Source organism: Spodoptera frugiperda, chromosome 29 (genome assembly GCF_023101765.2).
Source record: "Spodoptera frugiperda isolate SF20-4 chromosome 29, AGI-APGP_CSIRO_Sfru_2.0, whole genome shotgun sequence".
Lineage (NCBI taxonomy): Eukaryota > Metazoa > Arthropoda > Insecta > Lepidoptera > Noctuidae > Spodoptera > Spodoptera frugiperda.
The window spans coordinates 8,886,767-8,901,344 of record NC_064240.1 but is presented as its reverse complement, the minus strand read 5'-3'; the positions used below and the strand labels follow the sequence as shown (position 1 = coordinate 8,901,344).

Sequence of the window (14,578 nt, the reverse complement as noted above, 5' to 3'; positions counted from 1 at the left end):
TTTCACCGAAGGGGTAGAGATATACATAATGGCACTTTAATGTCACTGAACATTATAAGTACATTCTAATTTTTCACTATTATATATTAATAGTCAATCTTTTAGGAGCCTCACTACCAGAAACCTACTAAAAGACAACCCAGATTTTCAAAGTTACATTCTTTATCTTAAGCAGCAAACCATAAAATAAAAGATTTTTGCAATTCTCCAAGGCCTATTAGGGAAACTACTAATATATCTACGTGATACAATCTGACCTTGAAAGCGATCGATGTAATTATAATATCATTTGCTTCCGAGGAAAGCTATGGCTTTGCTACCACCATTATAAATGGCTCCATCCTTGGCCCACTACTGTCTCAAGGATTCCGTGACAAATGTCATGTGCATATATTATTATCCCTTTTTTACTTTCCGGGGGTGTCTCCTGGGAAATGAAAGTGGAAAGGGATTTCAACCTCAGTAAAACATTAAACATTGATTCACATTTACATACTTGTGGTAGCGGTTTCAGCTTGTGTTGTGATGCCATCAAAATAGATTCGATAAAAATCATTCTTTCTTTGATGTTTTAATGATTGGATCTACCTATATGTGAAAAAATCGTATATTGTTGTAGGTATATACAATCTGTAAAATTTTAAACATAATTATTCCATATCAATTCATACTGAAGCATAAGCTTCTATAAAGATAAAGAAATTTTATAATGTATATTATGTGACTTAGTGTATGTTTCTACGATGAAATACCAAGAATATTGCTCAATAACGATTTTAAAGCTACATTTTGCCCCGATAAGTTGAAATAATCCCTTGCCACTTATCTTGAAAGGTTACAATCATCCAACAAACTACCAAAGATGCAAGAAACCACTTAACGGCTTAATTCTGTCTTGCAGTAGCAAAATCCCACTGTTATTGCTTTAAAACTTGAACTAGCTGTCACTTTGACTCGGTTAAAAGCAGTCCAAGTTTTATTATTCACTTAAACTTAACAATAGACGTCTAAAACTATGTAACTGGGTGATAAATATTTAATTACGAACTAGTTGTTTGTCATTTTCTAAGGACTAGGTAAATTGTTGTACTATTGAATTAAACAATAGATGCTATTGACAATGTGTATCAGGTTATATCATTAGAACTTAGAACGGGATAACGGCTTGTTGCAAGCACCATGAACCGGACCAGATTATCCGTAATCATGGCGCTTGCAACAGTGGCGAAATATCTGAAACTCACAAAAACTAATAATAACATGTTAAATATGCCGTTTTAAGTTCTAATGATATTACTAGTGACCATGTCAGTTTAAAAACGTGTATCAGGGTGTCTAATAATTTCACAATGAAATTCCTTATTTTGCATTTTCATTCAAATATTTATATAGGTATATCATGTAACATAGCCTCCATTTTAGTATTATCTCATTCTTCTATTCCTTCTAACGTTGAATTTACATTTTCCAGAGTTGGAGCACATGCCGTGTGATGGAGCTGTGACAGGGCCATACAGCAGCGTGGCTGGCACCACGCTCCCTATAGTGCTGCTGACGACGCTTGCCACAACCGTCGCGTTGTAAACGCAGCACATCACAGCTTGAACGATTCAAGCGTATTTAAGCATTAGGAGAAGAGTAGAAAAAATATTTATACAAACTAGAACAATAACAATGCAAATTAATGTTTTCCTTCACAAATTATTATAAAATATCAGTTTCTTTGAGGTAATGACATAAAATCATGAATCAAATTATCTCAAGAAAATTGATATTTTATACTTCTTCGTGAAGACCTAGATGAGTCAGCAAAAAGCGTTTCGAATTTTAATATTTGCTACTAAAGTACTAGAAGTAATTGTTGTATTAATTAAATATATTTTATCGAAATCTTACATATCACTGGCGAGTGGGACGTGAAACGAAAAAGGACAATGGACGGAATATTATGAAAAGGAACATTTAAAAAGTGAAATCGTGATGTGAATTTGTACGAGATTATAAAGAAGGACGTTATTAAGAAGATGTTATATTTCTTTTCTTGTATCATACCTAATAATATTGTAGAAAAAGTATGTTGGATGTTAAATAATTTAGTTACAATGTTCCTGTAACTAGTTGTTCCGTATGTTTGATGTTTCATATATTTAGTTAATGTGTATTTCATGTTATGAGTATGGATATTATTATATAAATGTCGGCAGATTATTGTAATACCTGTGCGTATTAAATAATTTATTATTATACTTAGAGAAAGTATTTGTACGTCGGCTTTCATTGTTAAAGCGAAGCTTTCACACACGACAGTTTGATAAATCACTATACATATCAAAGTGTGCCTCTGCTTAAATAGCAAAATGACAACTTATTCGTAGCAAAATTTTACGATTTTATATATTTAATGGTAATATAGAAGTCGAGTGTATACTGTGAGATGAATTTTTATCAATATATTTACTACTATTGTATTTAGGACGCTAATATTCGTACCACTTGAGGATCTTATGAACTCCAAATTCTTATGACTTCGAACAGATAATAGTATATTTTGTGAATATTCCCTTCTTTAGTATAGATGCGATATTCTGAACGCTGTGTAGACTTATGTGTACCTTACTTATTGTATTTGATAGGCAAAGCACAAGATACCGTATATCAATGTAGTACAACTAAGTCACATGATTCTGACACTTTTTCTTAACACGGTTGAGTATATTTTCTCTTGACACTATCGAAATCGTATACATATCATTAATGTAAACATACATATCAAATATATTTATGAGGAAATTATATACAGGTGTCTATTCGTCTTCACAATAGCAGTGAATTCCGAAACAGTACGTAATTCGTAGCTTAATAACGCTTTAAGTGAAAAAATATCTTATGAACTTAGTAACAATTTTTATACTTTTAACATTATATTTGTACTAAAAAAAAAACGTTAGCGGTAATCAAATATTTATACCTATGCGATTGTCAATTACTATCCTTGAACAAAATGGAAGGCGGCGGGAGAATTGAAAGAAAGTGGCCATGCTTACTCAAAACGACAAGAAAAGTATTGATTTAATACTAAATTGTATCTATTTTCACCTTTCCTCATGTTTGAAACTGTCCTTGAAACACGGTATTATCCCCTTTGTGAGCACGAAGTAGTTTTATAATTTAACAACTGACTTTTATACACAAAAACTGTATTTCCTAAGGAATATAGAGAATATTGTAACATTGGCAAAGATGCACAACACTCGCTTTCTTGTTGAATTAAGCACAATTTGAGAAGTTGTATGGGATAGCTTTAATTAGTAAGAATAAGATGTAAAGTGATCTAAATAAGAAATGTATTATAAGTAGCAATTTCAAATAATGTTAAGATCGGTTTTAACCAAAATGTTAATTTAACTCAAGTTGTAATAATGCTTCAACAAATGTAAAACTGTATACAGATATTATATATTTTGTAGTAATATAATTAAATAGTTGGTACGTTACGTTCACATTTATAATTATAAAGGAAGTATTGCACTTAATTTTAATACAGTTATCTTTTGGATATTATTCGAAATCTATTTATTATAAGGTATTCTTGTTACTTACTTGTGTCAAACTTGTAGAACGTGCAATCAGCCTTGACTGTTTTATGACCTTTTTGTAGACATTAATCCCGATGATATTGATTTTTGTATACATTTCTGGTAGTTTAATATCAATAAGGACAAAATCTGCCAATAATATGGCAAGAAAATGAATATTAATTCAAAACAGAGACAGTAGATTCTATTACAGTAAACCATAGGCATTTTGACCAAGTTACAACTTAACCATTGGACCAAGGTTAATCGATTCAGTAGTTAGTCACTGTCTCTGAACTGAATCAATCTATCTTCTGACCTGCATACCAAATATCTAGCCAGATATAATATATCATTCAAAAAGCCAACCATAGCTATAGTAACGAACATATAAACACATAATATTATATTGTACTAAGAAACCTTTTAATTTATTTTCAATAGGCCTAAACTTTAATTTCCACTCATATAGATCTATGTTATATGGTAAACGTAGGACTAGTCCTGCATACTATCGCTGTACGAGACGATATCAATACGTACTGTTTGTTGGTATATATTTGTTACATAAGCTACTCATTAGGCGTAGTGTATAGTCTAGTACGTAAGTCTTAGTATTGATGTGATTGCCACTAGAATTTTACGTAACTAACTGGTCTATCTTATTTTCTCTCTGCAAATGTGACTATGTAGGCAGATTATCCATACTAAATAATCAAAATATATGCGTAAACAATAGTCTGTAACAATGTATGTATGTAAACCAGCTCTTAAATGTGTAGTCAATTAGAGAAAATCTACAATGGTATTATTTGTTAGATAAAATAAATGTTTAATGTTATTTGTGTAAGCTTACATCTGTTATGCAAACGATAATAGTAGTTACTGCTTTACAAATTAGGTGCTAATTTAATGTGTGTATATATGAGTGTGCACATTCGTTTTATCACAGAAAACTAAATTGCGGATGACGTCGACAATATGTGTTTTATATGTTAAATCCAGTGTCGTGTGCTATCAATGCTTTCAGTAGATGAAAAAAAAATATATACATAGTTGTATGTCTTGATTTCCTTCACAGGTTCATCTAATCGTAACGCTAAAATTACTATCAACATTAGTTATTATTGTCATAGATTTTGAATGTCGATATATTTAGTATATTTTTATTATTAAAGTAAATTCGTTTGTACAGTTGCACGAATATTTATTTCACTGTAGCGGAATAAACTATTTTTGTCAGAATACTGTTACACAATAGTCTTATATATTGCTTTTAAATAAGTACTATTTGTTTATTATCTCTATCCAAAAAATTACTCAATAAAATTTAATTAAAATGTTTGTTTTTTATTTCAACATATATCCTGCATGTTCACAAAAATCATATATCCGATGAAATCGCCCTAGAACACGATGTAAAAATGTACCAAAAGTACTCAAACTTTATTTACTACACCCTATCCATAATTCAACGATCAGCGCCATCTATGTTTTGAGAAAAGCATTATGTACAATCTCAACACCCTCAACCTTTACCGCCCAGGAGTAGCTAATACGACTAAAATGCGAGGTTAAATTACAAAACGTGAAGACCAGCAAGTTTTATAAAGAATCTGTAGATGGCGTTTATCGTAACTGTTACACATGAATAACTTCCAAAGAAGACTAACTTTTCATTTGAAATATAAATTTCATTTATGTATATGAGATTCCTTAGAGATTTCAGTAGATGGTGTACATTGCAGAACTCTAAATCTATTCAAAACGATCTCGTAGAAGTCATGTAGCCATGACGTAGCACTCGTAGCCGTGTCGTAGTAGTGTCGTAGCTGTATCGTTACGAAGTCGTCAATGATGCTACTATATTATTACGTTTTAATATCAGTATTATCGACTATATACAATGTGATAGGGGTGGGACTTCTAACCCGTTAAGGCTGAGTACTACATCTAATTTTATCGACAAAAAAATAATATGGGGGGTTGAACCCCTAATTGAAAATATTGAAAAATAGTGATTTTTTCGGTAAAAATAATTCACAAATGATTTTTTTTCTCACCAAAACATTATCAAACATTTTTTTTTGTTTTTCACGACGCATACAACCTTCGATATCAAAAAAAGGAAAAAAATATTAAAATAGCCATAACTTTTGGGGGAAGGGGATTTGACCCCTTCGACCCCCGACTTTTGTCGATAAAATTAGATGTAGAACTCAGCCTTAACGGGTTAGAAGTCTCACCCCTACATTGTATAATATTAGGTGTTCAATGTTAACCTGGTCGGTAACATCTTCGCTTCGCCGTCCAGGCAGTAAACGAGTTGGTGGCCAAACGCAGACTTATAAACATAAAAAAAAAACATATAAAATTATAGCCGTAACATTTATTAAATATACTGAGTAGTTAAGTATATAGGAAAGATCTAGGATTCGAATAAAAATTAATTGCTTAACTACGCCGAATATAATTATTAGATAGGGCACTTTAATATTCACTAAAAGCCTATAAAGGTTTCCATTCCCAAATTCTCAGTAGGTGCTAAGGGACTATAACATAGTTGGTGAGAAGGTTTTATATACAACGTGTAACAAAAAGGGGGTATACATATCAATTGTACGGCTTCTAGATAACATAACAAACGATACGGTAAGTGTTTTTTAAACTCATGTTTTCATGGCACCAAGTTATGAATTTTTCAAATCGCGCCGCGGCGTGATTCAAAATTAGGTAGACAGGTACTAGGCGATCAGATTGACAGAAGAAATGTTTCGTAATATTAGTGAGTGATCCCTGTAGTGTTGTGACATGTTTGTATGATTTAAAATCAAGAACCATGCGATACCAAGTATTTGGTACAATTTTTTTTTTTTTTATCGTATTTTAAGCTGAAACTTCGTGTAGAGACTCTATTCAACCTGTATTCATCAGCGCTTCTTGATGTATATGGGTATTTTGTTACACGTTGTATATGAAAATATTAATTTTTAATTCATTTACTCACTTAATTTAATTAGACAAATCGTTTTGTTATAATAATACTATGGCAGTCGTTATTACGTAAGAAATAACGACTAATATAATATATTGTAATACGTCGACGTTTGGCCTCCATCTCGCCTGGTGGTAACCGATGATTCGGACAACGATGTTAAGTAAAAAACACATGGGTGATTAAAAAATAAAACAATTCAACATGTACATTTATTTATTGACAAATAGCTAGAGCGTTAACATTTAACGCGTTCGTCTTAATGCTTGACTAGATACTGATACTGAATTTGGTAATAAACGTTTTTATTTTATTTCGGTAACACACGAGCTACGTAACATTACAGAAAAAATATTACCAATTAGTTCCTTAATGCTACATTAAGTTGCGATGGTATCTACTAATAATATTAACTTATATTTAATCCGACAAGTTTCCAATACTATTAGGGGTAAGTGACACTTTGTATTAAATTATAACCATCGTTTAATGATCCCTTTATTCGATGCGAGCGCGCGTCCGAACAGGATCCTAGTTAATCTGGTACCGACACTAACTAGTGCAACTTACCTCTAACAGACACAGACTGTTTCACAAAGTTTGAGCTTAAGATGACAGACTAAGTCCATTACAACTCAAACTTTCATCGATTAGAAATTGATGACGTAATCTATAATCTAGGACTTATATTCTCTAATACAGATAAATCTACCGATAAAGTAGTGATATTGTATAGACAATGGGTAACATCAGCGTTTCATTTCTATTCTATCTACATCCAATCGGCATTTTAAACCGAAAAAGAGAACATAAAAATCAACGGTCAGTTAACAAATTTTTCGCGTGCCTTGACGATTGAACTCGTCATAGAACGTGACATAAATTAATGTTGGATTCAAACATCATCACTGAAGCCAAAGTCGAGAGGCTACATTGAAGAGCGCGTGTTTCATTTACAGGTCATTAAGTCCGCACATGAGGTCAGCGTGTTCGATGTCCTCGAGGGGGAGGGGGGCGAAGGCTAGGGTGACAGAGTTGTGGTACCGGCCGCTGGACACCAGCCGGACCACAGTGTCCTCGCAAGCGATGAAAGCCGGACGCCGAGCTAAAAAATACACTTCGAGTCAACATTTTAACATAAATTTGCATTTACAACCTTTTGCCATTGCAATAAGCCGTTTTCGGCCTTTTCAATGTTTCTGATGGAGGAAAACAAAAACAATGAGGTGAAAGTTGCTAGAAAAGTAATCCGGGTCCCTTTCCTTTAGACTTAATTTGGGAAATTCACGAAACGATTAATCCTTGGACTAATTAGAAAACAGTAAATAAAGCTCCTTTTTGGTGCTAATGCCAAAAAGGAGCTACAATTTGTTTAACGTATACTTGCTGGAAAATTACTAAATTTTCTTTAAAATCTTATACCACACACCTTACTCAAAGGAATTAAGCGAATGATCCTGTAAATTACATAAATATTATTAAGGCGTGAAACTGTATCAGCACTAAGGCACGTGTAGAATGTTTTCCTTCGATCTTGCTTCCACGTTCCATTAACGTAATATATTTATAAAATTTCAGTAAGCTGAAACCCTTATTACAAAAAGATATTAACTACAAAACAACGTTACTTAAACCAAATAAAAAAGATTTTAACCTACTACTGACATACTATAATAAGTAAATATTTTGTCGTCACGTATTCCTGCTTTTGTCATCGTATACAAAAGATATAAAAGAACTGTTTCTTTTTATTATTATGAACAAACGACATTTTTATACATCCCTTTGAGACGACCACAAGGGAAAACTACTTCCGTTCAATATTGAAGAGATTATAGTCCATATAGTATACAAAGTAATATACTGGTATAAAATAATAAATAATAACGGAAAAGACAATACTTTTTATGGGCCCTGTGCAGCAACAGTTTTTACTGACTTATTTTCTTGTATAATATTGTTATACTTTATTAACTACGCATGTTACAAAATTCAAGGAAATATTAAGAAAATCATCAATAAAAATACGTATTGATGTATTGTGTTGTCAAAGTTGATTATTTCAATTAGACAAACATAAGATATCTTTTTTTTATCTATCTATCAGTTCCTTTGAGAAGCTGCTTGGTCGTTTTAAAATCAATAAGTAATCGAGAAAAATAAGCAAAGGACATCAACCAAAATGGGCTAGAGTTTTGAACAGCTGTATTGAGAAAAAAGAAGTTCACAAATAATTTAATAATAATATTTAATGAATTTTGATTTCTATTCGGGAGTGTAAATATAAATAATATTAAATAAGAATAAAAACAGTTTTGTAATTGATTATTGTTATTATTGGTGACACTGCCATGACAACAGTTTTGTGACAGTTCTTTTTCGTATTATATTGTGAATATTATTTCGATTTTGGCTATTTTTGACGACTGTGCTATTCAAAATGGATTCTGGTGATTTTCTATCCGATGACCCCGGCTCACTCTTAGACTCAGTACCCGCTCAAACGTTAACCCTGGCAACGAAGCCGCTTTACATGACGACGACCCCGTAAACTTGGACTTTTCGATTTTGCCTAGTGAATCTATATATTGTGAAAATTGTGGAGCTGAAATCACTCACAGGAGAAGACACAATGTTAATCTTGTGGAAGTGCAGCGAGTTATACTGCAATGGATCGCACCACAAGTGGTAAGTCATTAAGTAAGTAAGTGTAAGTGGTTGCTGCGCTCATATCATGTCTGTGATATAGTATTTAAGTTGGGCAAGGCATGAAAAATGTAACTCCACCAGCTCAGTTTCTAGAAAATGTTTTGTTAACATTATGAACATGAATAGTTTCACAAATAAACGATTTATTTTAAAGTGTTGAAGTTTTTTCATATATTATGTTTAATTATTAATTTGATACAAAGTTTCTTATCTATACGTTTTCTTTGTACTGTAAGCCGCTCAATAAAGTAAAAAATAGTACAATATTTTCATGTTCATGTTCAAGCCCAAACGCCATACAAAGTGGTTGATGTCCTTTCAAGAAAACTTCATGTTTGGGCTTTTTCTAATTAGTTTCTCAATAAACAAAACAATAAATTACCTTCATTAGAGTCGAGTCCACACACACTATCCTGGACTTCCATTTTGGTGTGATCGAGTCCGTTGGCGCCTCCAATGTCCACATAATCAGACAGGCCGCGCTTTGTGCACTGTGAGAGAGGAACTCTTGTTAGTCTTTGTAAATTACCACTTGATTGCCTTAATTAGTTGAGTACCTACTTATACCCAAAGAAAGGAATCATGTTAAGTTCTGTAGTTGATCTATTATTTCCGAAACTCTTGGTTCCAGCTCAGAGCAGCAATAGGAGTGATATAACATATTATAAAGTCACGCTTTTAAATCCTTGGATGGGTAGACTTTTAGTTCGGATGTCACGGTTTGACCAATTTACCAATGGTCTAGTTTAACATTTTTTTGAAAGTTATATTAACCAAGTATTGCTGTCGAAAATTTCTTAGTAGTAGCACGGAGTCTGGAAATGTGCCCGGTATATGTCAATAGGTTCACCACCATATTACATGGGACTTACCACATAAATTATGAAAAGTGGGTGTACATTGTACAGTGGCATTACGTGCCATAATGTGCACCTCTGCCTACCGCTTCGAGGATAAAAGGCGTAACGATATATGTGAAATATTTTTTCTCATATTATAAGTTTTTCATAAAACTGCTTTTACTGTCCTTAAGAAGAAATACCATGATACTACGTTGCGAAGTTGTAATTATTATATAATATTGTTTTTGTTTATATCGACCCAAAATAATCCGTTTTCGGCTTAATGAAGTTAACATGTAATATGGTTAGTTAAGGGTCGATTCCAATCTGTGGTAGTTTAATGACGCCAATAAAACGATCGTGTTATACAAATCCCTTTGGATATGAAACGTTTATTTACCTTTGGTTGATATTAATAGGTAAACAAACTTTTGGCATATCGCTATAAAAACTTAATAGTAACAAAAGTAATATACACAAAACAACCTTCACCAGATTAGGAATTATAAAGCTTGTAAATGTTATTTGGATTTGTTTTCATTGTAAAATACATTTTGCTATACAAAATGTTATTTTGGAACCATGCCATATTCAAGGACGTAACTCGACTATGGATTCTCAGTCTCAATCAATAAAAATTATTGTAATCCGTAAGTATGGACTACCTTTATAAACCGTTTGTGAGTCCTGTAATTAGTTTTATAACATGGCTCAACACATTAAAGTTTTTATTTATATCCTACTAACATTTATATCTATATATATAAAACTCTTCCGTTACTGAGTGACTGAGTGACTGACTGACTGACTGACAGACAACGCACAGTCGAAACTACTGGTCGTAGACAGCTGAAATTTGGAATGTAGGTTCCTTGGGATATGTAGGGGAGCACTAAGAAAGGATTTTTGGAAATTCGACCCCCAAGGGGGAAAAGGGGTAAAAACGTTTCTATGAAAAATCTTATTCCTTGGGTTTATAAACTTGAAACTTGGCATGAACACGTACATAGGCAAGTAAATATGTTTGACATTATAAGTTTTTTCAAACTACCCTCCAATCGTGATTAAGGGGGTGCGATTGGGTGACTGATTTATTAACGCACAGCCGAAACCGCTCGGTATAGGAGTCTGAGATTTTGAACAGAGGTTCCTTTAGTAACATAAGTGAGCACTAAGAAGGGATTTTTGAAATGTCAACCCCCAAGGGGGGAAACGGGATAAACTGAGCTGGGGCTGCGGGAAAGTTCTAACGAGATACCGTGGCCCCGGAACGCAAAGGGCAACTGAAGGAACGAGGTGGGTTTTAGTCAATAAAAGTCTGACACTCCCTTCCGTTCCACCCAGAGCGGGAGAGGTCATTTGATGATTTCCCATCCTTAAAAAAAGGACTTTGTATGACAACTTTCAGTCGTCTCTTTAACATACATAATAACATACATAATTATGTACATACATGCATAACATTAATAACATCACGCCTTTAAATCCCTATTTTGTGTTAACACTACCCATACAAACAGCTAAAAGGAAACAAGTGAAGAGACGAAATTTGTCCGCATCCATTTTCACCTAAATTCTTAACGTTAATGAGATTTACTTTTTATTATCAGGTCAACCTAATAGCCTCACATGTACGTATAACTTCGTAAGAATTTTCTTTCAACTCCTAACCGTTGAGGAGTTGTACCTTCCATCATCAGCTCATTCACATGGGATGATGACTATCAGACGCAAATACTTAAACAGATCTATGAAATTGTCAAAAACGTAATTGCCTGTAAATTTGAGGTTTGCCCTTGATTTCCCTGGAATACCATCATCAGATCCTGACTAGGTAACAACGGGACCAACTTGAAAGTATACTCTACCGGAAGGTGGAAGAAAAAGCCCTGTCGAGACCATTAAAAAACGCTATATATAACCGAATTACACGTGGGCGAAGCCGCGGGCGGAAAGCTAGTCTTATATAAAGTTTTCCACCTGCAGTATAAGGCAAATGCCAAGATTGGAGATCGCAGTTTAAAAAGTTTAGGTTTGTCAGCCGCAATGCTACCCGGTGTCTGCCAAATGTTAAATTATTTACCACCGCACTTAGAGTAATTTAATGGTTAATTAAGTTCTTAGCAATTTTTATCGATACAAAATCGTTTCTAAGAAATAGTTTAATCTCTAAGTGCGGTTATTAAGTTACTCAGCTCTGACGATACCCGTAAAACAAGTAGGGATGGTACTAAACACATGATTTGTGCTTTTTAATAAAGTTTAATAAACGCACGATTCATGAAAATTTTCCTCCCCTTATAATGCATATTATTTAACCTTATTTAATATTACAATCTGCCAACCATTTTACACGGTACAATAGCATAATTAATTTAATATTTTGAGGTTTAAAATAACAAATTCTGTTGTTATTAATTTTGTCATTTACGAGTGCCTATTTACATTAATTATTCATGCTTTAATATCCTGTGTCTGAATTATGATATGAAGTATAATATTTTCAATTAATTTTATAAAAGCTTATCGTATGCCTGGAAAAGCTGCATATAATAATTCCAATTTATTAATTATAATGATAATGATTTATTATTTGTCACCAAAAACTTATACAGTATCTAGTAGAACCCACTCCCACTACCCCCCACTAGGTAGAACAATGATAGCGGCAGAGACGCGGATACAGAAAGCGGCTTTTCATTCTACGTGGAGGACTAAGGGTAGGGCCTATATTCAACAGTTGATATCTTCCGGCTGATGATGGTGATGCTGATGAGTAAACTTTCAAATCAAAAGACTTCTTTGACGATTACTTCATGAAAATTATCTAACACTACTCTTTTGAGTAAGGATAAATTACAGAAGAATAATTATAAATTACAATCGAGATGGGTCACTCTTCCTTGTTATGAGAAAAGATGTTTAAACTTGCTTTAAAATAAATCATAGTACACACGAACTACAATGAAAGTGACATAAGGGTGGCAGAAATTATTTTCCTTAAAAAAGTTAAAATGATAGTTCAAAACTCATTAACCTTATAACTTCAAAATAGAGAAAGGCTATAACCCTTTAGCATAATATTAAACAACAAAAATTGTCCAATTAAAACGGTTAAGGAAATAAATTGGTTTAACCTCTTTGACAAGCCATTAAATAAAGTTTAACTGCTTTTGAAATTCAATAGTTAGACAATTTGTCAAAATTGTATTATTTGAAGCAATCTCACGATTTTGATTATTTAAAACAATAACTGGATTGAGTTATAAATCAAGGACACAATCATTTTGTTTTTTTGTGTTTTAACATGATATAATTATCTAGAGACAAGTATGAAGTTTTCTAATAATAAGATTATTATAACTTTAGAAGCAATTATGTAGTTACTTCAAGTAAACATGATTTTATTTGCTAAACATGATTATATTTTTGGGTATCACATTAGATGACAGATTACAATGGGGGCCCCATATAAAAGCACTTTCGGGGAGACTAAGCTCAGCTGCTTATGCAGTTAGACAGATTAGGCAGCTAACGGACGTAGGTACGGCAAGGCTTGTTTATTTTAGTTATTTTCGTATGCTGCGGATGCCGGATGGATTCGCGAGCTGCGGATGTAGAATCAATTTTTATTTTGCAAAAGCGAGCTATTCGAGCAATATATAACTTGCCCTGTCGCGAATCTTTGAGAGAACTATTTAAAACTATAAACATTCTTACAGTGCCTTCTCAATTCATTTACGAAAATATTATGTACGTGAGAAAAAATCAACAATTGTTTGAAAAAAGAAGCGACAGACACAATTTTAATACGAGAGGTAAAAATAAGTTAGCTATACCGCAATTCCGATTGTCCAAAGTGCAGAAATCCTTCATGGGATTTTGTGTTAAGTGTTACAATAAACTACCAACCACCATACTGAATCTGAACGAGAAAAAATTTAAATCTTGTATAAAGCGTGAACTGTGTAAACAGGCATATTATAAACTGTCAGATTATATTGAAGATAAAAATGTGTGGCAGCATGTTGGTCCGGCTCCACTGGACACTCGCTCACACTAGACAATGCTCTAATACGATCACTAGTTACACGTTAAATTAAAGTACTAATTTATTCCAATGTAGTCTAGGGATTCTGTGGCATCAAGCAGTTATTTATTTATTTTTTATTTGAAAAATTAAATTAAAGATTATTTTTTATTTGTATAGAAGCATTATTTCAAAATTGTAAGTGTACATATGTGGGCACTATGTTTGAAACAACCCGCTTTTTTAATTTATATTCTTTACAAATTGGTTTTATTGTCCCATAGTTTTGACGTCGTATTGTCGTTAAATTGTTCCTACATATATATACAATAGGTAAATGATCAAATAATGTATCAGAGATATTGTAAAAAACATTTTTTGAAAAGAGTAACGATGGAGTTTCTTGCTTGTTCTTCTCCATTCGAAG

The 14,578-nt window shown here is 32.9% G+C and overlaps 2 protein-coding genes across 2 annotated transcripts in view; one reads left to right on the top strand and one right to left on the bottom strand.

Annotated features, from left to right (window-relative positions):
- LOC118268160 (acetylcholinesterase-like) overlaps positions 1-4,915 on the top strand; it is an 86,180-nt gene extending 81,265 nt beyond the window's left edge. The window contains exon 7 of the mRNA XM_035582489.2: positions 1,472-4,915. Coding sequence (XP_035438382.2) covers positions 1,472-1,584 — 113 coding nt within the window. The 3' untranslated portion in view covers positions 1,585-4,915. The remainder of the gene's footprint in view (positions 1-1,471) is intronic.
- Positions 4,916-6,768: 1,853 nt separating this feature from the next.
- The window catches only part of LOC118268500 (corticotropin-releasing factor-binding protein), a 32,005-nt gene continuing 24,195 nt past the window's right edge, over positions 6,769-14,578 (bottom strand). The window contains exons 6-7 of the mRNA XM_035583024.2: positions 9,662-9,770; positions 6,769-7,675 (exon numbers count right to left, since the gene is read on the bottom strand). Coding sequence (XP_035438917.2) covers positions 7,524-7,675; positions 9,662-9,770 — 261 coding nt within the window. The 3' untranslated portion in view covers positions 6,769-7,523. The remainder of the gene's footprint in view (positions 7,676-9,661; positions 9,771-14,578) is intronic.